Consider the following 26,344-nt stretch of genomic DNA (forward strand, 5'->3'; position numbering starts at 1 on the left):
GAGCAGAGAGCCCGATGCGGGACTCGATCCCAGGACCCTGAGATCATGACCTGAGCCGAAGGCAGCGGCTTAACCCACTGAGCCACCCAGGCGCCCATTAGTTGATTTTCAAATACTGAAATGGCCTTGCATACTTAAGATAGATCCCAATTGGTTGTGGTATATAATCCTTTTTATACATTGTTAGATTCTATTTCCTAATATTTTGTTAAAAATTTTTGTGTCTATGTTCATGACAGATATCGGTCTTAGTTTTTTTGTTTGTTTGTTTGTTTATTTCTTGGAGTGCCTTTGTATGATTTTAATAATAGTGTAGTGCTGGCCTCATAGAATGAGTTAGGATGTTTCCTCTCCACTTCTGTACTCTGAAAGACATTATAGAAAAGTGGCACAATTTCTCTGCTTGGTAGAAACCATCAGTGTACCTATCTGGGCCTGGTGCTTTTCCTCTTGGAAAGTTATTAATTAATGATTCCGTCTCTTTAATAGATACAGATCCATTCAGATTGTGTACTTTTTGTATGTGAATTTTGGCAGATTGTGTCTTTAAAGAAACTGGCCCATTTCATCTATGTTATCATATGTGAGCATAGAGTGAATCATAATATTCCTTTATTAACCTTTTAATTTCCATTGGCTCTGTAGTCAAGTCCCCTCTTTCATTTCTGATACTGATAGTTTGTGTCTTCTCTGTTTTTCTTAGTAAGCTGTCTAGAGGCTTAATGATTTATTGATCTGTTCAGAGAATAAATATTTCACCAATTTTTCTGTTGTTGTTTTTTTCTGTTCCCAATTTTACTGGTTTATCCACTAATTCTTTTTTATTGAAGTATTGTTGACATAATGTTATGATATGATATGCTTTAATTCTTGTTCTTTTTTTCTACCTATTTTGATTTTAATTTTCTTTTTTTTCTAGTTTCTTAAGGTAGAAACTGAGATTATTGACTTTAAATCTTCCTTCTTTTTTTAAGTACATGCAATCAATGCTATAAATTTACCCCTAAGCACAACTTTCACTGTATTTAAATTTTAGATAGTATTTTATATATATATATATATGTATATATATATATATATATATAAAATATATATATATAAAATATCCTGAGGGACACCTAACAGTGTCCCTCAAGATATATACTGATAAATTGTGTTTACACTTGCACAAATCAGGAAAATATTTTTTCCTCTGGAGATTTCATTTTTGCCCTATGTGTCATTTGGAAGTGTGTTATTTAATCTACATATATTTTGAGATTTTCCAGTTATCTTTCTGTTATTGATTTCTAGTTTAATTCCATTGTGGTCTGAAAGCAGACATTGTAACATGATCTCTACTCTTTTAAATTTGTTAAGATATGTTCTATGGCCCAGAATATAATTTATCTTCTGAATGGTCCATGTGAGTTTGAGAAAAATGTGTATTCTGCTGTAAATGAAGTAATTTATAGATGTCAATTATATCTACTTGATCAATGGTGTTTGTGAGTTCAACGATTTTCTTACTGGTTTTCTGCCTGTTGGGTTTGTCTAATTCTGATAGAGGATTGTTAAAGTCCCCATCTGTGACAGGGGATTCATTTGTTTCTCCTTGCAGTTCTGTCAGTTTTTGCCTCACACAGTTTGACATTCTTATGAGGTGCATACATATTAAAGGTTGTTATGTCTTCTTGGAGAATTGGCTCCTTTTATCATTATGAGATGGCCTTCTTTATCTCTGACAACTTTTTTTCCTTGAATGATTGTTTTAAAGTGTTTTTTAAAGAATGTTATTTTTTTTCTACTGAAACAATAAAACTATCAATGTCCATTAAAAAAATAGAAAGTAGGTAAAGAGAAAGGAGATAGAAACATATCTTTCACACTCCTTTTATCAAAAACAAAAACAAAAACCTCTTGCCATCAAGTCCTAAAAAACATCCATTAAACACATAATTACAAAAGAAAAAAAATCTTAATGTGAAAAACTTAAAGTATAAAAATGTACAAAGTAAGAAGTTAAAATTTACATCTACTAGCTCCCAAATCATGTCCTTTTCTTTATTATTAGCCCTATTAATACCTTGATTTTATTCTCCTAGGTGTCCCTCAGGATATTTTCTATGTATATATAAAATGTATACATTTTTTAGAAAAAAACAGTCATTTTATGCATACTAATCTACTACTCCAATCTGTCATTTAACAATGTACTATGAATATCTTAAATTGCCATTATATTTTGATCCAGCTCATCTTTTTTGTAAGGTGTATAGTGTTACAACTTGGGGATTTAATTAGCCGTTCCCTTATTCGAAGAAAATTTTTAAATTAAGTTTTTGAGGAGCCTCTAAATTACTACAAGTGTGATTCAACTACTTTTCTAAAGAATGGCACAAAGTGAAAATTGTTGATCATTTCTTTGATTAAATATCTAAGTAATTTGCTAATCAGTGTCAGTGAAATAGAGTGCTCACAGGTACTTACATATGAAATGGGAGCCTCCTCCCCTTTATTCCCACAGGACAGCTCCTGTTGTTAGTTTTCTAAGAAACACATAAGGATATACTGAATTATAAGTTGAGGAGGCTCTAGAAAACTGATGTATTTATATTTATTAGCACTTTTAAAATATATATAAAATAACATTACAATGCCTTGACTTTTTACAAGGTAAGGATTTATTCACACACTGTCTAGTGCTATAGAATTGATCAAGTTGAGTTCTGGTCTCAATTTCTATTGACTCCTTTAATTGTGTTTCCCTTTTTTGTTTTTTTTCTGGGAATTTTAATCCAGAACATCCATATCACTAGAGTAATTCAACCAACAAGTATTTATTACAAAAACCTTATGAACTCAGTCTTGTGATAAGATTTTATTTCCCCATGATTTCTCCTCCATATAATCAATCATTTCCTCATCTGTTCCCAGAGCAATTTATACATACCTCCCATTATAATATTATTAGTTATTTTGCTTACATATCTCCAATTATTTATTAATTCAGCAAATAATCTTACCACATACTATTCAAGCTACTGGGGATCCAATCAGTAAGTAGACTTTCATTGACACTACATAGGAGTCAGTCTTTCATAATTATGATAACTTATCATAATCTGTGATAAGTGACCCCTCCCCCCAAAAAAAGTAATCCTAGAAAGATTTATATCAAGGGCAGTGATCTAGTCTGAAGGGTGAGGCAACACTAGAGGAAGGGAAGAAGTGAAATTAAAAAAATAATCTTTGAAGTTTAAAAATGGATAATACCTAAAATAAGTCAAATAAAAGGGCGAGACATGGTTTTCAGTACTGACTACACATTCTAATCACCTGGGGATCTCTTAATCTATTAATGCCAAACCCCATCATCATAGGAATCAATTGATTATCTTAATGGTAGTGGGAGGAAGGACCCTGGCATTTTTTAGTACCAGAATAAAAGGGTACTAGATGAGTATGGAAAGAATGGTGAGGGCTAAATTCTTACACCTAGTAATATAAGACTTTTGATGACTTTCTTAAGAAAAATGGGGAACTATTGAAAAAATTTAAGCAGGGCAGGATCATGACCATATTTGTTTTCTAAGAAGATACCTTGGAATCCTAAAAAGAGGATAGATTTGAAGAGTAGGACTAAAGGCACAGATATCATGGATGGCATTAGAGAGGGAAGAGGAAGATATGGATCTGATAAATATTTAAGTTAAAATGTAGATACTTGGTTTGGTTATGATAGGAAAAGAGAGGAAGATCTCAAGGGTAATTTAGGATTGTGGCTTGAGCTATTTCTTTATTCATTCAAGGAGCATTAATGAAGTACTTATTATACACTATCTTCTGGAGATAAATGGGAATCAAGATAGATAAAAATGGGTAACGTTCTCATAGGAGAGAAACCATAAATCAACAAGAAAAACTGCATAATGAGAAATGTCATGCAATTATTAAAACAGAATAATTTATTAAAGTTTTTTTTCAAGTTTTATTTATCTTAGAGAAAGAGAATTAGCAGGAGTTTGTATGTGTTGGGGGAGGGTCGGAGGAAGAGGAAGGAAGAGAATCTCAAGCAAACTCCCCACTGAGCATGCAGTCTAACAAGGGGCTTGATCTTACACCCATGGTGATCATGATCTGAACTGAAATCAGGAGTCAGATCCTTAACTGACTGAGCCACCCAGGTGCCCCTCAAACAGAATAACTTATATAGGGAATATGGCTAGGTAGTTAGTTATGTATGCATGTGTGATCCGAAAGAGTTATAAATGAAAAGGAGTCCATCATGGGAAGATTAGGGGACAGAATACTATTGGCAGAAAGAATAGCCAGTACAAAACTACTTTTGACAAGAAGAGAGCAAATTCGGGGAGAAAGTGGAGTGGGATTATGGGAACAAAGATCGTAAGCTAGTAATTAAGGGACCTTTGAGAAATATAAGTAGAAAATGTTTGAATTTTGTGTTAGAGCCCACTGAGGAGTGTGAACTGAAAGTTAATGCTTTTGTCTTTAGTACATAGATGGTAATATAAGCCACGTATTAGGATGAAGCCACTAGAGAGAAGAAAAGAAAATGCATCTAGGGGACAGCCTGTAAAATGTAGGAGAGGAGAGTAGACATTTGAAGGAGTTGGAGGTAGATGGAAGAGGCAAAGAAGAGGAGTCACAAGGAAAAGGGACTAGCAGGGTAACGTACCGCTGAGCAGTCCAGTAAGACAAGAAGGAGGCTCGTTCCATTGGAGGTTGAGAAAAATCTTTGGTGAAAGCAAGGAGAATCCTCTCTCTGAGGAGACAGACGTGCAAGCAAGATGGACATAGTTTGAAGGGTGGAAAAGCAGAGTCAGCAGCTAATGTTACCCTGGGGGTGGGAGGATGGAAAGCAGTAGCCAGAGATGGGCAAGAGCTCTTAGGAGGTTTCATTCTCTCCTTCTTTCTTTATTCTTATATGAGATGCTTAAATGGTGATGGGAAAGAAGGGTGAGGAGAGGGTGAGAAGAGGGAGGGGAGGGAAAAGAAAGGGTTTGTAATACGAGGATAGAGAAAAGGAAATTATGAACACGTCAGCAAGTATTAGACTTGTTAGCTGAAAAATAGGAATATCCCTCAAGCAACAAGTTCCCAGTTTTTAAATTTACATTCACCAGAGCTAAGCCTTGAGTCTGGCAGAGAACAGGTTTCAAATCCTCATTGTATCACACGTTCACATGGACAATTTCTAGACGATCACATGATCAATAGTTAGGGATTCATATTGGAAGGCCATATGAATGAAGAGGTAGATGATCTGTAACTGTGCTTGTGTTCCAAGTACACTTTCAGGTTGTATGAGCAATTTGTCTTCTTAGATCTGTTCTTTCTCAACTACCACATTCTGTTTTCTTTCAGCTCTCTGCCACTGGCTTGCAGAGAGTGACTTTGTAAAAACTCAAGTTTTTAAATTCCTTCTCTCAAGAGTGAATATTCTACTTCTTGGGAATTTTGGATGGAATAATTAAATAATAATGTGAAGTGTGAAGGCGGTGGGTGTTTGTTCCATCCAAAAAGGCTGCCTTCATCAGAGCTAACAGAATAGCGGCAGATTGGGAGCTTTTGATTCCAAGGGGGAAAGTAATCTTTCTCCCTGGCAACACCGTCCCTTCACCAACCCCCTGCTCAGTAGCTGCAAGAACACGAAACTACTTTTGTTTTGTTTTAAGTAGAGGTATAACAAAAGAGAAATTAAGTTGAGGAAGTTATAAAAAAAGACAGTTCATGCTGCTTGAAAAAGATCTATATATATTTAAAGTTAAGACATACAAAATTAGAAATGTTCTAGCTGTATGTGCACTTAGCTTGACATTTCACTCTTGATGGTAGAATTAATGTAGAAACATCTTTCTAAAGCATCTCTTTTATTTAAGTGTATTAGATATTTTCACATCTTAAAGGTTGACAGGAATGAATTAATAATCAGTGCTATGCCAGCTATTCATGATGCTAATTTGAATTTTGACATAGTGCCTCTTCCAGAATAATTCTGGTTTATTTGCATTCTTGTTTCCATCATCTCTTGGTGAGGTACAAGTTACATAGGACGTGTACTTAAAATAAGTTAACTCACTCATTCATCCATTCAACAAATGTTTAGTGAGTGACTACTCTGTGCCCAGCATGGAACTCAGTGCTTAGTAAACATAAATGAATAAAATGAAGATCACTTCTTCCATGGCACTAACATAAATAAATAGATTCACATATTAGAAGATAATAAATACAACAAGGAAAAGAATAGAGAAGGTGAGAAAGATGGGGCAAGCACAAGCAAGTTGTAACAAGTGACCGGAAGATAAGAAGTAGAATGAGTGAGGGGTAAGGTAGTAGGAGAGAGTGATTAGCAAGATATTGAGCATGAGATTATAAAAGGCTGTGTAGGTCACTGAAAACACTTTGGCTTTCACTCTGAATGCGAAGGGGTTCTGAGAAGTTATATGATCTGAGTTCTATTTTAAAGAGTTACTCTGGCTCTTATGCTATGAATACATTATTGGGGGCAAGAATGTGAGTAGAGACTCTGTTGGACAGCACAGTAGGAATCTAAGCCAGAGATGATGATGGTTTAGACCAGGGTGGGAGCGGTGGGGAAGAGGAGAGTGATCGACTCTGGTTGTACATACTGTAAGGTAAAACAAATCAGGATACCCCTGGTACAATAGAACCCAAGCTCTCCTGCTGTGGGAGTTAAACCTTCTAATACCTCTCCTAAAATGTGTGTCATTCACACCTTCTTCATGCCACAACTGTACTCTGGCAACCAACATGCCTAGGCTTCAGGAACCATGATGCTCTGAATGAGAATGAGATCTCCATTCACACTAGATTAAGGTCCAGCTCCTGAAAGACCATTTTTTTTGTCCCAGGAACTGTGTGTTTCACAATAGAGATTCCTACTTTCAAACTCACATGGTACCATCGGAGGGAATGCAATGTTCAAACATCAGTGCATTTCTCAAGGGCTTGTTACTCAGTCTTAAATCATTCCACGCGTAGAATGTGTCAGTCTGGTATAGATTGGTTTTTGTCTGTGTCTAGACTCATTCATTTCACAGAGGCCTTTCTTCCAGATCTGAGGAAAATTAATACCTGATATGTTTTCTGTAATCTTGAGGGTGTCATTTTTTTCTCTCTTTATAGCTGCTAAAAAAGAGCCCACTTCTCCCTAGGAACTAGCTATAACATACAGGTATAGGATAATTTAAATACACATAAAGGAAGAGATATTTTCCAAAGAGACCCTAGTCCACAGAAATAGTTATATTACAATTATACCCAGTTTATATTACCAGAAAAATATTTAATTCTTTAATCACTTGATTCTAGTTACTGTAGAATTTCCCCCAAATATAGGTTGTTACTGGTTTTATAATTGTATAACTCAAAAGGCCTATTATTGAAGGCTTACACAACTAAAGGATAAAGAATTACAGAGAAAAAAGAGAAAGAGCGTGTGAGAGAAAGATTCTAGTGAAGCTTTGAAATTAGCTATTATTTTGGCTCACGTCTGATTAAAGAAGCATGCTCTTGACAGAGAATGAACAATTCAGGATATCCTCTTACACTTGAGTAGTTTCTAACAGCTCTCTGAGTTAAGATCATTGTCTCCAGTTCTCAGGAGAGAAAGCAGGATCAAAGAGATAAAGTAATTTCCCCAAGCTCACAGAGCTAAGTAAATGGTAAAGATGGAATTAGTGCTTAAGTCTTTGTGATTCCAAACACTTTGTTCTGTCTACCATACCATGTGATTTTTTTTTTTTTTTTCTAAGTAAGCAGTTAGGATTGAAGAACTTTAAGTTGTGCCTGGTAAGTGAAAAGGCAAGTTGGTCTAACACCAGTAGCCAGCACTATAATTTCAAAAGAAACATCTTTGTTATCAGTTTCAATATAAGAACTTTTGTATGACTAAAGCAGGAAAAACTATAATAAAACATGACATTCTTCTTTCACTTGCCTCACTGAAGGAGTCATTTAAATGCTTATGTTTTGTATGTTTAGAAAGATTTTCTTGATCTATCACTCCTACACAGAAATCTTTCTCTTTTTTTTATTGAATTCAATTTAGTTAACATGTAGTGCAGTTTCAGGGGTAGAATTTAGTGATTCATTAGTTGCATGTAACATCCAGGGCTCATTACATTAAGTGCCCTCCTTAATACCCATCACCCAGTTACCCATCCCCCCACCAACAACCTTCAGTTTGTTCCCTGTAGTTAAGAGTCTCTTCTGGTTTGCCTCTCTCTCTGTTTTTATCTTATTGTATTTTTTCCTTCTCTTCCCCGATGTTATCTGTATTGCTTCTTCATTTCCACGTGAGTGAAAACATATGGTATTTGTCCTTCCCTGACTGACTTATTTCTCTTAGCATTATACCCTCCAGTTCCATCCACATCATTGCAAATGGCAAGATTTCATTGTTCTTAATGGGTGGGTAATATCCCATTATATATGTATACCACATCTTCTTTATCCATTCATCTATCAGTGGACATCGGGTCTCGTCCCATAGTATGGTTGTTGTGGACATTGCTGCTATAAACATTGGGGTGCATGTGGTCTAAATTCAAAGGCCTGTTAATATTTAACATATACTGTGTCATTGTTAATTTAATTCCCACATTTTTTACCTGTAATTTAAAATAAGCATATTCAAAGTAGGAAAGCTCTTTGGAAATTATACTTATATGAAAGTATAAGAAATTAATATAAGAAATATAATATAAGAAATTATACTTATATGAAAGCATGTTTTGCTATTTTTCCCATGATGATTTGCAAAATACAAGTACCTCAATAAACTCTCAAGAAAAAAATAATCCATGGCCCCAAATTTTGGAAATTTAATTTACTTTTTCACCTTCTTGGATATTTTTAGCAAGTACACACATATTAAAGTGTCTCACAAGTCCTCTAGCGAGAAATCCAAAATTTTATTGACCATGGAATATCTTGCTTCTTTTTTCATTGTACTCTGGGAAATAAACTTTAGCAAATGCTGTTCAATAAAAGTACCTGTCCTATGGCAATAATGCCCCCTATATCTGAGTATCAGTCAGATGATTGCCCCATGGTTTTCTAAGAATACTCTTTAAATATTGGTGATACATACTTGAAATATTGTTCTGCAAACTTATGAAATCAGCCACACCTAAAATATAAGCTATATATATGTATATATATACATATATATATAATCTTAAAATAAATGTGTTTTAAGATTTTATTTATTTATTTGACACAGAGAGATCACAAATAGGAGAGAGGCAGGCAGAGAAAGAGGGAGAAGGAGGCTCTCTGTTGAGCAGAGAGCCTGATGTGGGGCTTGATCCCAGGACTCTGAGATCATGACCTGGGCTAAAGGCAAAGGCCTAACCCACTGAGCCACCCAGGCACCCCCAGGGCTATATTTTGGATATAATGTATTGATTATAAATTTATGAATATATTAATGTGTGGACATAAAACTGTACAGTTTAATTATAAAATATATGTGATTTTAAATTAAAATGATAAATTTCTTCCATACTTCTGAGCTTTTAAGATGATTATGTTTCTTGAGAATTTCCAGCTATCTGAAATTTAAATGAACAGTGCTAATCAAATAGAGTCCAGTTGTGTCTAACCTAGCAACCTTGCTAAGTGAAAGCAAAACACAATTGTTCCTTTATATATTAGCATTAATAACCACCTGAAGGGTAAACTCTGTGGAATTCACTCCTAGAATAGTCACATTCATCCTTCTTGCTATGTGGGCCTCAGATAGTACAGGACCTTGAGAAAATAACTGTCTAGGCTTTAGGGGCACTGGGTGTCTCAGTGGGTTAAGCCTCTGCCTTTGGCTCAGGTCATGATCCAGGGTCCTAGGATCGAGCCCCACATTAGGCTCTCTGATCAGCAGGGAGCCTGCTTCCTCCTCTCTCTCTCTCTCTGCCTACTTGTGATCTCTGTCTGTCAAATGGATAAATAAAATCTTTAAAAAAAAATAATAACTGTCTAGGCTTAAAAAAAAAAAAAAGAATATGACCATGAATGATATGTAAGGCCAAACTAGTCAATTACATAGTTACCTATTTTAGCCTAATGGGACACATCTAAGAATCCTGATAATTATCTGGTTCAAAATGCAGCTGCAGGGGTGCTCTGGGTGGCTCAGTGGGTTAAGCCTCTGCCTTCTGCTCAGGTCATGCTCTCTGCTCAACAGACACACACTTGTGATCTCTCTCTCCCCACACACACTTGTGATCTCTCTCTCTCTCTCTGTCAGATAAATAAATAAAATCTTTTTTGAAAATGCAGCTGATTATCTATTAGTAATATGAACAAAATATTCAGAACAATGGAATCCAATTCTGGGAATTCTTAAGAATTAGAATTTTGTTAAAAGCCCATTAATAATTTTGGTGCACAATTGATTCTGCTTAAAAACCTTTTGTGTGGATCAAAGACACTTCAATTCTTCTGGACTAAAAGGTTAAAGTAAGTGTGCAAATTTGACAGCTCTGTAGGGTCATGGACTTGTATGATTTATGCTCCATTTTTTCTCCCAGGATTTTCATAGGACCTAGCCGGTATTAGTTACTCAATAAAATCTGCTAGAAGAGTAAGTGAATGAATCAATGAATGATTAGTGGCAGCTGTGAGTGTTTTCTGTTCCCTCTGAGCAGAATGATGATAAAGTTTCCAACAAGAATAACTTTAGGGCACCTGGGTGGCTCAGTGGGTTAAGCCGCTGCCTTCGGCTCAGGTCATGATCTCAGGGTCCTGGGATCGAGTCCCGCATCGGGCTCTCTGCTCGGCAGGGAGCCTGCTTCCCTCTCTCTCTCTGCCTGCCTCTCTGTCTACTTGTGATCTCTCTCTGTTAAATAAATTAATAAAATCTTTAAAAAAAAAAAAAAAAAAAAAAAAAGAATAACTTTAGATTCCTAACTGGCTCGTGATTTTTCTGGTTGGGTATTCTGGATCTTGATAACAGTCAATATAAGAAAAAAATCATTCTTATATGCAATGGCATTATTACATTTTTATGAAGGTTTTTCTGCATTACAAATTTTTATTAATATAAATCCTGATTAAATCAGTGACAATGATTTATTGATAACTGCCTTTCTATCCTTTGCAGCCAGCTGTCGCAAACCCTGATATCATGTTTATTAAAATTCATATTCCATGGGATACGCTTTGCAAGTATGCAGAAAGACTAAATATCAGGATGCCCTTCAGGTACTTCCAAATTTTACTTCACTCTATCTCAATGTATCTCAAAGATTATTCTGTTCTTTGCAAAACTTTAGAGAAACAAATGTTAATTAACTCTTTCTACAGAGCTTTTTCTTCCAAATGTTACAATATCTTGGACACTTTTTTTTTTTCCCTCCTCATATATTTGCCAAATGTGATAAAATTTATGGTCCCTTGGATGTTTTATAACGTTTCTAGGTGGACTGGCCTAGAGGGAGGGAAAAATGGTTGTTTTCAGAGTTTGACTTCCTGTTTCCAAGATCAGTCTCAGTTCTTATTTCATATGGGTGGGTCTCACGGCTTTAGTGGAAGGCAGGATGTATATGTAGCATCCATTTGTAAGCAGAGAGAGTGTTTCTCTTGGTCTAGCAGTTAGCAAGAATCATTCCTTGCAGTTCAAACACGTAATCTCTTAGATCTGTCCTCAATCTCAGAGGATACATGGGAATGAGTCAGACATTTAACTGACTGCACTACTCACGTGCCTCCCTATAACATGTCTTTTAAAATAATGTCTACAATTGATACATTACTAAAACTGATAGAAAATGTTGTTGAAATTCTCATGATATAATAATATAAATATTAGAACTAATATGCAACATTTTTCAGAAATGTATCAAAGGAATACTAGTTCCACAGGTTCTTAAGAGAAAAATATCCTGTGAGCAAATATGTTTCTGAATTTCTGAGTTGAACAGTAAGTTTCCTTACTGTAGGAATTTTTAGAGAAGTGGCTCTCATGCTGCCTGTAGAGTGCATTACAATCACCTGAGACACTTAGTAAACATGAGGTTCCTGGAGCCCTCCCCTCAGGGATTATGGCATACAAATTCTAGAATAGAAGGTATATACATTTTTAACAAGCATCCCACAGGATTCTGATGCAGATGGCAAAGAAGTATTGTCTTAGCAATTTTAATATTTTAGTAATTCTGACCTTTTTTATACATTTCAAGAGTTGGTTTTACAAAGCACCCTTTCCATTTGAGGATAGGATTTTTTAAAAAATCTTAATATGTAGGTGTTCTTGGGAAAACAGTTTGACAAATACTGGAACACAGAGTTTTCTTGGAACATTTTCCAGATCAGTTTAAATAATAGATGTAACAGTAACTCCTTAATAACTAACTTCTCATTTATTTATTAGGTGCACATGAAATTTGGCATAACCATTGCCTCATAAAAAGAGAATGCTATACAAGCATACACTAAGTGGCAAAGTGTTTTTATGATGGCTGAGTCAGTTTCAATTGTCAACTGTTATCAAATTTAAGAACATATATCCTGCCTTAAAATTAAAATATACAATAACAAAGAACTTAAATAGGAAAAAACAGATACTTCTTTTTAGGATAAGAATTTTTAAAAGATTTATGCATAAAAAAGCTTATACATGCTTGGCTATCCCACATATATATTCAGTATTAAAACCTCCATATTGTATTTCACAAAGAAAACCTGCAAATGTATACAGAAAAGATTATTAGAGTTGTAACCTACCATACAATAAGGAGAAATTATTGTATGAACAGAAATCTTAAGCATTTTATTTAAATTCTCTACTTAAATATATGTATAGAACTTTATACTTAAATCTTCTAGCTCTTTCCTTTTTTGATTATTTTTCCAAAGTAAATATGGCCTATGTATTAGACTTGATGTTTCAGAAACTACCCAAGAAAATTTCAGAGGATGAAAATAGTTCAAATTTTCTTTTTTTCTTCTATCAGCGAGGACTTAGCTTGTGTCTTCCACATTCCAGAAATATTAAGTCCTGCTTTCGTTATTTTTCTTTTGTTTCAAAGGTAGTTCCTATTCATTCTTACCCCTTTCGTAATAAAAGAGTCAAACATATTTTAAGATGATTCGGTCATCCCCCCCCCCCCTCAATTTGAGTTCCTTAATAGGATTCTTAATCTTCTCCCACAAATATTTTAAACATAGCAGATTGGGGGGGGAATATTTTTAAACCATTAAGAATAATTTTTCATCACAATTGGGATTAAATTTAGATCACTTTTCTATGCAAAGAACACTTCACTCAAAAATAAAATAACTTAGAAACAACCAGGGAGCCCGACATATGAAATAGGTAAAACTGGAGCTACTCTCCCTGACAAGGTGAGGACCCAGGGTTCCACCCGGGTGACTGCCCATCCCCCTTGGCCCTGCAGGCATCTCCACTTGTGACCACAGGGATGAGTGGAACACTGGTTTGGAAAACCGTGCTTCCCATTATTATTTACTTACAGTTTTGAGTGGATGTTCTAAATAGCTGGGTAGATAGATCGGGAGATAGATGCTGCCTTGATGCAAGGTATAAAATCATAGAATCATTCAAATGAAAAATTAAGGGGAAAATAAAGAAAGCTCTGTCTGTGAACAATATGTAGTTAATAAAGTACAGGGTGGAGGATTATGGGTAGAAAATTATTTGGTCCTGCTGGTTCATTTATGAAGAAGAATTAAGGAAAAGAGCAAGGTATTATTGACGTCATGGATTAAAAATACACTTAGGGGGAAAAAACAAAATCTCCCTCAACCGAGAAAACTTCACAAAAGTATAAGAGAAAGAAAATGCTTGTATTATTGCCTAAGCGTTAAATCAAAATGTGATGTACATCACAGGCAGTTTGCTTAGTGATTGCAAAGACAGAAAGAAATCTCACCCTTTAATATAGCCAAACAGATAAACAATAACCAGTCCTCAAGCAAGAGGACCCAACAGCACTAATTGTCACACATAGTTCATCGTGAATTTAACTGATAGAGAGTGTTAGTTAGGAAAAGTGAGTCTCTTCATTTTTATTTGCTTTTATAATATTACTCTGAAAAGTGTATATATTCATCCTTTGTGGCTTTCTTCCTTTGTTTTTTCCTTATTGTCCCCAAAGCACTTCAAAGATAAAAAAAAAAGTTTATGAGAAATTTCAAACTGGCAGCAATAAAGATAAATGGAGACTAGTATTAAATCTAAATGTCCCCTTGCAATATTCCTTACTGTATCTGTGGTTGATAATAATAATTTTTATCTCCTCTATATAACATTTCTATGTTTTTTGGTGCAAAAAACTATTTTAAACTAATTTCTACATTTGTAGCTTTAAAAAAATAATTCGTTATTTAGCAAATGTTAATATTAAGTGCAAAGTGATCTCAGGCACTGAAGGAAATAAATGCAACTGTAAATTAAACAAAGACTCATTCATTTACTCATCAGCTATCTGAGCACCTGCTATTTATCAAACAGTGAGCCAAATATACAGCATGCATACAAAGTCAAATGAAATAAAACCACTACTTTCAAGAGGCTCAGTGTCCTGTAGAAGATAGTCTATTATCAGTTATATAATGATGATGAAATAGTGCAAGACAATCTGTGTAGAGGCAGTTCAGAAAGAAGATGGTTTATATTCCAGTGGGGATGGAATTACGTATGCACATGAATTTTCTGTATATTTGAAAAAATGAAGGGGAAGATATTTAAATGAGTTTAGGATAGACATGGCAAGACTTGAAATTTCATATTTGAATTTAGTATTGAGGTATGTCAAGGACAACTGAAAAAAATATATCGTTTTTAGCAGTAAAACTAGTGTTTGCCATGAAATATGGTAGTTCAGGTTTTCAAGTTTTCTAAGCAGTTAATAACACAGTTAGGACCAAATATCGATTGTCCTGACTCAGCTCTGCTTTTTAGATGCCACAGAGGGAGGAATTTACTGATCCTCTGAAATGGGTTTTGTTGGGTGGGGGAAAAAAGGCATTTTAGAAAGCCTTGACTATGAGATTTCTGAGCTCCAAAATGAGGACCTGGTAAGAATCTTTAAGGAGATGAATTATCCTCTGTCACAAACTTCTGGATTCTCTGAAATCAGACATGCTGCACACCTACTTAAAACACTCAATGTTTTTCATCCATTGTTTTTTATCCAAAAACCTTAGAGTCAGTGGTAAGACGCCTCATTATCTGTGTCTTCTTCACCATCCCTGCCAGCTCTTTTATCACTGTGCTCAACTTGCAATTTTATACTCCAGAGACCACCAAAGTAGCTGCAGTTTCCTGAATCTGAAAATACTTGGTGTTGCTCCTATAACCCCATGTCACATGCTGCGGCCTCTATCAAGAATACTGTGTCCTACGTACTTTATTCAGAGGACGACTCCCACTCATACCTCAAGATTCACCACAGATAATACATGCTCTGGGAAGGTTTTTCTGACTCCTTTCTCCTTCATCTACAAAAACTAATTGAGACCCCATCCTAGGTCCTTCCTTAGCACTCTGTTTTCCTGCATTATCACAATTTATTTGAACTATCACTTGTCTCCTCAACTGTTAAGGAGACTCTTTGAAGGAGATGCCCTCATTTTTTCCTCTACATTTTTAATGGTTATACCTTAACGTAGCTCGCAGAATAGCTCCGTACTGCATATGTGTTTAGATAGAAATATAAATAAGTGGAAGGATGGATGGAAGAATGGATCAGTTCATATAAGCAAATGATCCAGTTAATATGCATTGGGTAGCAGAAGACAGACTCAAAAAATGGAATTAAAAGTCAAATATTCAGAAGTGATCTATTAATTTATCAAAGTTTTTTTATATTTTATTTTATTTTTTCAGTGTTCCAAGATTCATTGTTTATGCACCATATCTAGTATCAAAGTTTTTTGTTATTAGAGACTTAAAATCTGAAATTAAGACAACATACATTCAGAAGTCTTACTATCATATTGGCTTATTTCTTGTCTTAGGTATGTGGAAGTTGGAGAGTTAATATACTCAGTATGATTGAATGTTGTCACTCACTGGTTTCTCTTTTTTCACATGACTGTTTTCACCTGTTCCTATTATTTTTCAGGAAAAAGTGCTACTACACTGACCGGAGGAACAAATCAATGGGCAGGTCAGTGGCTGATGCATAATTTGTTTATAACAATTTGTCATTTGGCAAAAAGCAAGAAAAATAAAACATTCAATTACCCATATCAGCAGTTGTAAATTTTAGGAATAAATACTTTGTTGATTTGTTCAAATATTTCCAAAATGACTTATGCCAAATTTAACAATGTTTAAAATCAGATCATCTCTTTTTTTTTTTTTCTATTTACCATTGCCATTCCTGCAATCCTCTTTTTGTTTTGTGTTCTTTTTTTTTAAGATTTTATTTATTTATTTGTCAGGGAGAGAGCACACAAGGCAGGGGGAGCAGCGGCTGAGAGGCCAAGCAAGGAGCCCATAGTGGGGCTTAATCCCAGGACCCAGGGATCATGACCTGAGCTGAAGGCAGATGCTTAGCTATGGAGCCACTCAGATGTCCCAGCAATCATCTTGATATAATGTTGTGAGAAGGGGATTTTAATTGCAAGTTAGCATCTCAGGAGATTTTAATTAAAAAACAGTTATAAAATCAGGATTGATGGGCAAATGATGACCCACTGGAGTCCTAGAAGAGCAGACATGGCAGAAACCTCTGGATCATTCAGTCCAGATCTCTTGTTTGATAGAGGTGGTCAAGGACAGACCAGCCTTTAGAGTGACGAAGTGGTCTGCCAAGGCCACACAGCATCTCTTGGATCACAGGCCAGCTCTTATTTCACCAGCTGAGCTGCCTGTTTTATCCGAATATCGAAAACATACTTTTTCAAGAGCCTCCTTTCAAAATTTCTCTCTACCCACTGCAGTAACCGTAGCTATGACAAGGAATTTACCAAACCACAACCCTGAGACAGGAGAAGCTCTCCCACCGGAATTACCTTGGCCTGTTTCACTGAGGAAAATGAGCTTCCATTCAATGGATGCTAAAAAAAAAAAGGCTTCTTATACTCAGGTGTTTTTCTCTTCATTGCAAAAGAATCATTTAATGAAAACAAAATGTGATAGAGTACACTCTATGGAATGTAGGATGTTATATACAGAATGACACAAAACTGGAATCCTATAGAGTGAACATCAGAGCACTTTAAGAAAGGAGTCTGTAAGTCTAGTTCTTTACCAGAGAAAGTGGCCGAATATAATTAAAGCTTTAGGAAAATTTTTCATTTTAGGAGAGGAGAATGTTGTTCTCTCTTAAACATTAAATTTAGATGTGGTAGGAACGGGCGACAAGAAAAGTGAATAATCGGCGGTGGGGGGGGGGACTTGAAGTTAGAATGAATAACAAAGGAATTAGTACTTAAAATCTCTTTAAAATACTAAAATTATTAATGATGCTCCTCTGCCAGGTCAGATTCCTCGGCTTGTTGGGTTAACATGCTCAGATTTAAAATGAACTTTTGTCATTCCCCTTGGGCATATTTGGTCCTAGTCTATAGCAGAGTCCCAAAATTATTTTTATATCATAAAGTAAAAGTCATTGGAAATCAAATATATGAATTTACAACTGCCGAGGGTTTTGTTTGTTCTTCTCTGCATGTACCTGCATTGTATTTGATGTGTTGATAAAATGTCTTTGGATTAGGTTCAGTGAGCTCTATAGACTTAGTGAGATTTTGCTACTGTATAATTAGTGGGTTTTCTGATAAACAAGCATCTTTCTTTCAAAGACCAACAGAGGGTAAAATCCTGTATATTAAAATAGCAACAAACTTCTACATTATATAATTTAGTTTCAGAATGCACTTGTGTTTAGAATGCATGACAAACGTCTAAGGAAAAACATTTTTAATAGTGGAAAAATGTGAGGTTTTTTTTTCTATTTTGGTCAAACTTTAAAGTAGGCTGGAAAAATAAATGCTGTATTTTGTATCATATGTTTTATTATTTGTTGTGTTTATTATTATTTTCTGTTTAATTCCATGTAATGAAAATTCAATTATATGTTCCAGATACTTATTAAAATCTTTAAACTTTATGTATTACAAATAGTTTCTTTAATATTACATATTACAAATAGTTTTTTTGTTCCTTGGCTTTCTGGATGCATATGGAAAGGATACCAAATACCTGGGAAGGGCATTTACAGAAGTATATGACATATTAAACTGAGAAAAAGGATATCATGTTACTTGCTTGAATTTAGACTTTCACTTAGGGAAATAACTGATTTTGATTCTTTTTTTAAACTTTAATTTTGGAGAAAATTTAAGTATCCCCGTTTGTACCACCCCCCGTGTGTGTGTGTGTGTGTGTGGTGACCATCATTGTTATAAAATTTTAAAAACCTAATTTGTAGGCAATTGGCAAGAGAGAAATGAAAATCAATTATGTGCACTTAGATTCCACTTGTGCTTTTCCTTTCTTGAAGTGGGAAAGATGTTTTGTGCGTAGGTATCTTGAGCAGTAAATGTTAGGTGATGAATAATGTACGGGCAATTATCCAGCATTTGAAGACTGTCATTTCTTCTGGCAGGTTGATAGGAAATGGCTATGGTTTTATTGTTGCTGTTGTTTATCACTTGTTTACAAAGCACTTTCATATCCGGTTATCAAAACATCTTCAAAATGACCGTTTGGGGAGGCAGACCAAAGAGTAACTAGTTTTACAGATCTGGGAGAAAAAGTGACCATTATTACCACTCTCTACTAACCCCATGCTTCCTCCTCCAGAGTTCACAGCTGTTTGGGTAGAGCTGATGCTCTGACCAAAAATCCAGATTTTTTTTTCTATTTCCATAGAATTCTCTGCTTTCCATTGATTTTAGCCAAGGAACTTAAAACTCCCTTAGAAGTCATTTTCACAATATGCCATGAAATCTTGAGTCTGCAAGATGGCCAAGGTGAAAAAGATTTGGTAGAGTGTAAATTCTGCATTAGATCATGTTCTTGACATGTTGGTGAGACTGGTAGTAGTAGACAGGGTAGTAATACTCTCTTTCCTTATTATTACCATAAGCATTGAGTGCTTGCTGGGTTCTTAGCACTATGGATGTAGGCATTACATATTTAATTCTCAAAATATCTCTTCCCTTAAGAGATGAGAAAATTGGATAAGAATCAAGGAAGCTGGGTAATAATCTAGAACTTCACATCCCATGATTTCAGTCTAGGCCTGACCCCGACTGACCAGGCCTGAGCACATTACACTATCAGAATCATTTACTTTTTCATAGAAAGAGTATATGAAAAGTCTACATTATAATATTATTTATGTCTATAAAAAATGAGAGTGGTCTGAAGGCCCTTCTGTTTCATTAATGTCTTTAAAATTCACCTCCCCTTCTTCTATGTCTATATGTTGTCAGAGATAGGCCCTCAGGAACTGTGGTTCATCAACATTTCCTAAGTGCAGTCAGAAGGTATCCTTTTATTTGATTCTTCCGACACCTAGTAAGGTAGGACAGATAGAATCACAGATAAAATCACTTCCCCTCTCTCCAGATAAAGAACCTAAAAGATCCTAAAGCTCAAAGTTTAAAAATGTTTGCTTCAGTTTCAGTAACCGGCAAATTCAGTCCCGGAAGACTCCTCCTCCACCTCCTCCCTCCCCTGTGTTCCTCACTGTGCCAACTTTAAAAAGCTGGAGTAATGGCTCTATTATCCATTAAGTGATTTATAAATATCTGTGTAGTAGTTGCTGAAATACAGAGATACTCTGTTATTTCAGAGGCTTTCGTTATGTGAGAAGCAGCAAAATGAACACCTCAGATATTGTGCATTTATTATTTTAGGCTAGAAAGAAAAGCTTAGTCCTTCTAAAACCAAAAGTGACTTGAGATTTAAAGGTCCAGACTCTCTGCATGCTGAACTTTACATCAGGAATTCGTTGTTATTTCAAATTATGCATCGTAATTTTACCATAATAGACTTGAGTGGAATAATTCTTAAGATACGCTATTAGCTGCCTCCACATTGCTATACTAAATTTTTTAAAAATTTACACAGCATTGGACAAACAGATATTAAGATGCATTGTACTTGTCTAGGAAACTGCCCTATTCTGCTACTTTGAATCTTACTATTGTGGAAGAGGCCAAAAATTGACAAAGATAGAACCTCATAAATAGTGTGTAAATATTGCAGTTCTTTTAAGTAAACACAATTGTTATTATAGTCACTTGGAATTAGGTTTTCAGAATCAATCTCTGGATTCAATATCTCTTTCTTTTACTTGCTTTTCTTTGTAAAGTAAATACAATTCCAATCAATATATATACATAAGAATTGGGTGATGACTGTAATCTAAAGTTGCGAGCAAAGACTCCTGATGTAAGATTTCCTGAAATAGTATCTTAATGTCATATATCTGGTGTCTGTACTAAACCCATTACCCAAAGTGCACCCAATAGATAGCAGCATGGACATCCCCTAGGAGCTGGGTACAAATGCAGAATATTAGCTGGTTAGGAATGCAGTAGGCCCACCCTGGGTCAAGTTTAAAATAAGGCACCAGGGGTGCCTGGGTGGCTCAGTCAGTTAAGCATCCAACTCTTGATTTCAGTTCAGGTCATGATCCCGGGATTGTGAGATAGAGCTCAGTGTGGAGCCTGCTTGAGATTCTGTCCCTCCCTTTCCTTCTGCTTCTCCCCTTTTAAAAATAAGTAAATAAATAAATCTTCTAAAAAATGAAATAAGACACCAACTTAGAAATCTCTAACAAAGTCACTTTTTTAAAAATAGGAAATAGAGGCAAGAAGTTAAATAACATCTATCAGTTCGCACAGCCACTGTGGGGCCAAGTTGCCTTTGAACTGGGTTTTTTGTTTCTGAGTTTTTTTTTTTTTTTTTTTTTTAAGATTTTATTTATTTATTTGACAGAGAGAGAGAGACAGTGAGAGAAGGAACACAAGCAGGGGACGTGGGAGAGGGAGAAGCAGGCCTCCCACTGAGCAGGGAGCCCAATGTGGGGCTTGATCCCAGGACCCTGGGATTATGACCTGAGCAGAAGGCAGAGGCCCAACTGACTGAGCCACCCAGGAGCCCCTGAACTGGGTTTTGCTTGATATCAAGACCCCTGCTGCTCCCCCCACACCGCTGCTGTTTCCATCATAGCTGGGGCTCACACAACAAAGTGTGTGGTAGACATTTACTTCCTCTCAGTCTCTACTTGAGAGCCACATGGCTGTAGAGGTTTCAGAGAATCCAGGAATGACCTATGGCTACATATACCGGTATACATACATACATCTATGCACTCACAACTTCAAGAAGTGTGTCATACCCCTTTATTGTTATGTTCTTTCCTACCACCATCTTTATGTATGATGATTCTTTAAAAATATTTTCCAGGGGCACCCGGGTGGCTCAGTGGGTTAAACCTCTTCCTTCGGCTCAGGTCATGATCTCAGGGTCCTGGGATTGAGCCCGACATTGGGCTTTTTTGTTCAGCAAGGAGCCTGCCTCCCCCCTCTCTCTTTGCCTGCTTCTCTGCCTACTTGTGATCTCTCTCTCTGTGCAAATTAATAAATAAATAATATCTTAAAAAATAAAAACATCTTCCGCAAATTTTTCTTTTTCTTTTTTTTTTTTTTTTACTTATTTGTCAGAGAGAGCGAGAGTGAGCACAGGCAGACAAAGAGGCAGGCAGAGTCAGAGGGAGAAGCAGGCTCCCTGCAGAGCAAGGAGCCCGATGTGGGACTCGATCCCATGACACCAGGATCATGACCTGAGCCGAAGGCAGCCGCTTAACCAACTGAGCCACCCAGGCGTCCCCGCAAATTTTTCTTGTAAGGATAACCTAGTTGCACAGAAAGAGTTGTTTTGGAATTTATTTCTTTTGTGAGGGAGCAGGAGAAATGCTTGTGAGTGGGTGTGAGTGTGGGTATGTGTATGTCTTTTTGGAACTCTTTTATCAGAATGGTATAGAAGATAGCATGGCTCTGGAATGCAACCTAATCTAGTTCATGTGACTTTGTTCCAGTGTACAAAATTATTTTAGGAGAATAAAAAAATGGATGTCCCAAAACCCAATGGTTCTTGATAAGTCAGCTTTTCCAAACCTGCAGGAGTCAGACTGCTATACGGGCCCCTTCAGCCGCGCACGGATTCACCAGTAAGTTCATGTTTCTTTTTCTCCCACCACCTGGTTTGTTACCTTTCATTACCTAGGAATTATTGATAGAATAAAAATACCTTGGAGCAGTTCCACTGTTTGCCAAGTAAGTCAGAGAGTGCATCATTTTATTAAAATGTTTTTTGCACTTAATTTGTGAATAGTACTCAGCTAGCACTATTAATTCCGTATCAGCTGATTTAGAGAAATTCAAGAAATGAATAATTAATGGTAAACTTATGGGCTGATAGTCTAGGTCCCAGTTCTTTCAAAATAATTACAATGGTGGTAAGCTACCCAGTTAAAGTAACATTGTTATCAAGTAACATGAATGAATAATGGATTGTTCCAATTAATAAATTATTATACATACTTATACTTAATTAATATGCATTTATTAATTTAATAGACTTTAATTGTATTAAACTAAGATAAATGGGACATTTTTTAGGGATTTGTTGCATATCTATCCATCTACATACCAGCATATCTGTCTCTATCCCTTTGTTCATTCAACCAGTGTTTATTGAGTTTCTGCATAATACAGATTGAGGCTATGACACAGTCCCTGTCTTTATGGATGTTGAAAGGCAGGATGAAATTAATGAATTTAATCAAATATGTGGGAGGAGAGAGTTCCCCATTGATTATTGCCCTGTAGCATGTTTGGTGCTCCAGTTATCTGTTTCATCCTGCCTCTCAATGTCCCACATCCCACACTGTGCAAGTCCCTATCTTTATGTTTACCCTATTCTCTTTAATTATTAGTTTACATTTTCGTCTGCTCCACTATACTGTGAATATTATGAAGACAACAACTGCAATTTGTTTATTTATATGCCATCTGTTTCCTCCCTCCATAATATAACTCCATGAATAAAGGACACTTAATCGTCTAGAGAAATATTTGTTCAGTGAATTCTGCATCAATCTGATGGTGAAAGAATTGTGTGGACATTGCTTCAGATACCGAGAATTAACAGGACACTGATCATCTGTGCTAACTTGTTGCCTCCAAATACAAAACTAAAAAGCACAATATCAGAATGCTGGAAGCTACTAAAATGGACATGATTACAGATACCATGAAAAAAAAGCAGAATAAAATCAACCTGCTAGGAAAGACACAAATACAATGCACTTTTTTTTTTTTTTTTTTTTTAAATAAGAGAGGGTGAAGCTACAGCCAGAGGAAAGGATCTAGGAAGACTTTTTGAAGGAGATAGTACTCTCCATCAGTAAAAATGTGGAGGGAGGTGGGAAGAGGTGGGGAAAGATATCAGAGACAGAGCAAATCCCAAGGAAAAGAAATGTAACATTTCGAGGTGTGATAAATTGTACAATTTGACTATCAGATGCAAAAAGCCAGAGCTATAGGAAATCAGAGGATAAAATGCAAAAATAGAGAGCCGGAGAGGAAAATAAGAAATTTAATTATGTGTGTAATGTTGACATTAGTAGTAGGAGTGCTCTAAGAACCAGAGCTGTGCTTGAAAAGTCAGGTGGGAAATTGGGCGGCCAATTAAGAGGACGTTCCTTTCTCATGATCTAGGCAATGAGACCCAGAACAATAGGGTAGCTCAAAGCCAGATAGACACAGTTCAGCTAGAAAAGTTGACTGGTTCTGTAATATGGATGGTAAAAAGAAAACAAGAATCAAAGAAGACCTAATACTTCAGTACTAAGTGCCTGGGGAAAAAAATGGCTGATTATTACAGAGATAAAGCAACCGGAACCAGGAACTGTCAGAAATTGAGTAAGGTCCAGGATGTTTCCATTTTTTTGAGGATGCCAGCATATTACAAAATAGACTGAAATAGACCCCCCTTTGCTGTCAGGATCACCCTTTTGCTCTTCACTCATTGGCTCTCATTACTGTTTCTCTTTGCAGCTTTTACTATGTGGGGACAGTACAGGGCATGAAGGGAAGGGAGAACTGCTGCTTCTTACCCAGGTTCTGAAAAGAAGACATGTTAGCTTGGAAGGTGTGATATGGGGAAATGACATCAATAATTAATGTGTTCTATTTGGAATTACATTGCTTAAGGTAGTACAGAATTTATGGGAGGCAACGGACAATTTAATGCTGCTGTCCCTCTTTCATGCTAAACAAGAAATAGGAGGACATCTAGGCTCCCCTATAAACTGCAAGATTTTTAAATGAATATTTGATAATGCCTGTATTATTTATAAATGTATTTTGTCTCTGCCAGTTGATTTATTTTTAAGAGGGTAGTTTGTCTTTTGATGTACTGTATTTCTCATGCATTAGTTTTAATGGAGAAAACAGATGGATGACTACTTAGAAACTTGTAACTGTTGCTGGACTCTGGGCTCTGCTTTGAATAATAAAACCAATCCCCTTATCTTAACAGCTTCATAATAAACAATAAGGACACATTCTTCAGCAATGCTACTCGAAGCAGGATAGTCTATCACATGTTACAGCACACGAAATATGAAAATGGAATATCAAAAGTGGGTAAGAACACTAATTAAAAATATAGAGAAGGTAATATTTGCTGTTACTAATTATATCCAGAAATACTTATTTTCACATTTGAAGCTGTGCCTTCATTCATTAAATATGAGGATATAATGCACTGAACACAAATTCTAAACATTCTATTTTTCAGCCTTCCAATAAAACACTTAGTTTTCTAAATAAGACATAAAAATAAACCCAGAATGTAAAATAAAAATGTGTCTAAGTGATAGTGTTATGTGCTTACATAGTCTTTAAAAATAAAAATATGACATTTCAATGATTGTAAAGATATCATGCCCTTTGTAGAGCATACAATAAACACAAAGAGTATAAAAATAAAATTTAGGGGCACCTGGGTCACTCAATGGGTTAAGCCTCTGCCTTCAGCTCAGGTGAAGATCTTAGGCTGCTGGGATCAAGCAGCTCTCTGCTCAGCGGGGAGCCTGCTTCCCCCGCTCTCAATGCCTGACTCTCTTCCTACTTGTGATCTCTCTCTCTCTTTCTGTCAAATAAATAAATAAAATCTTTAAAAAAATAGAAATAAAAAAATAAAATAAAAGCAATTTAAAAAATCCACGAACTCAGTTGTCACTCTCCCACATTAATACTGAATGTATATATAGTAAACCTGCATGATTCTAATAATGATTTGTTGAATATGATATATATACACATCATTATTAGAATCATGCAGTGTTTACAATTTTGTCTTTTTTAAAAAGTATTTATGAGTGTTTTCTCAAGCCCTTTGGTATGCCTGTAAACATTATAAATAGCTGTACAAGATTCTATTATAAGCATTCATCAAATTTCAGTTATCTACCAAGTACTTAGTATAATTGATTGCACCATAATAATTAAATGATTCCCCAATTTTGGAAATACAATTATTTCTTATTCTTTACTAACATAAATAAAACCATAACAAAAATTATTCTCCAGAAGTTTCCCAGTCTTGCTGGGACAATATGAGAATGTCCATTTCACTACACTCTGGCTGAGCTGGAGGAGATTTTAAGAAGTGTCACATATTGATATTTATGTATCCTTGGCTCAGTATTAATTAAAGACTTCTCAAAACCAGTATCATTTAGAGACATTTTGTGGGTAGAGAGTTCCTCTATTTTCTTGACCAAATATTGTTTTTTTTTCTTTTTTTTTTTTTAAAGATTTTATTTGACAGAGAGAGAGAGATCACAAGTAGGCAAAAAGGCAGACAGAGAGAGAGAGAGATGGGGAAGCAGGCTCCCCACTGAGCAGCGAGCCCAACACAGGGCCCTGAGATCATGACCTGAGCCAAAGGCAGAGGCTTAATCCACTGAGCCACCCAGATGTCCCAATGTTGTTGTTTTGAGGCAGAAAAAAATATTTGCTCCAGGTTCATGTGATCCCAAATAAATGGGTATTAAAATGCCTCATATTTCATGATACGGCAAAATGCCATGTGTTGGCACCTTACAAATCTCCATTGATTCATGTTGTAAGAATACAAATAGACTCTTTAGTACTGATCTCTTTCATAGCCCTTGGCCTTCAGAGGTGATGTGGCTATGGGTGTCATTTGGGTTATTTTAAGTTTTTAAAATTAATTTTTTCTCCCAAATTTATATATGTTGTTACAGAGGGAAGTCTTCATTTGAACTGACTCAAAAACTGTTCTTTTGTTTCT

General features: G+C 35.7%; 1 protein-coding gene across 3 annotated transcripts in view; it reads left to right on the top strand.

The window, feature by feature from the left end:
• ANO3 (anoctamin 3) overlaps positions 1–26,344 on the top strand; it is a 418,943-nt gene that overhangs the window by 289,477 nt on the left and 103,122 nt on the right. For all 3 annotated transcript variants that reach the window (XM_059138525.1, XM_059138529.1, XM_059138531.1), the window contains 4 exons: positions 11,132–11,232; positions 16,119–16,163; positions 22,056–22,187; positions 24,563–24,669. In XM_059138525.1, coding sequence (XP_058994508.1) covers positions 11,132–11,232; positions 16,119–16,163; positions 22,056–22,187; positions 24,563–24,669 — 385 coding nt within the window. The remainder of the gene's footprint in view (positions 1–11,131; positions 11,233–16,118; positions 16,164–22,055; positions 22,188–24,562; positions 24,670–26,344) is intronic.

This window comes from Mustela lutreola, chromosome 1 (assembly GCF_030435805.1).
Source record: "Mustela lutreola isolate mMusLut2 chromosome 1, mMusLut2.pri, whole genome shotgun sequence".
NCBI lineage: Eukaryota > Metazoa > Chordata > Mammalia > Carnivora > Mustelidae > Mustela > Mustela lutreola.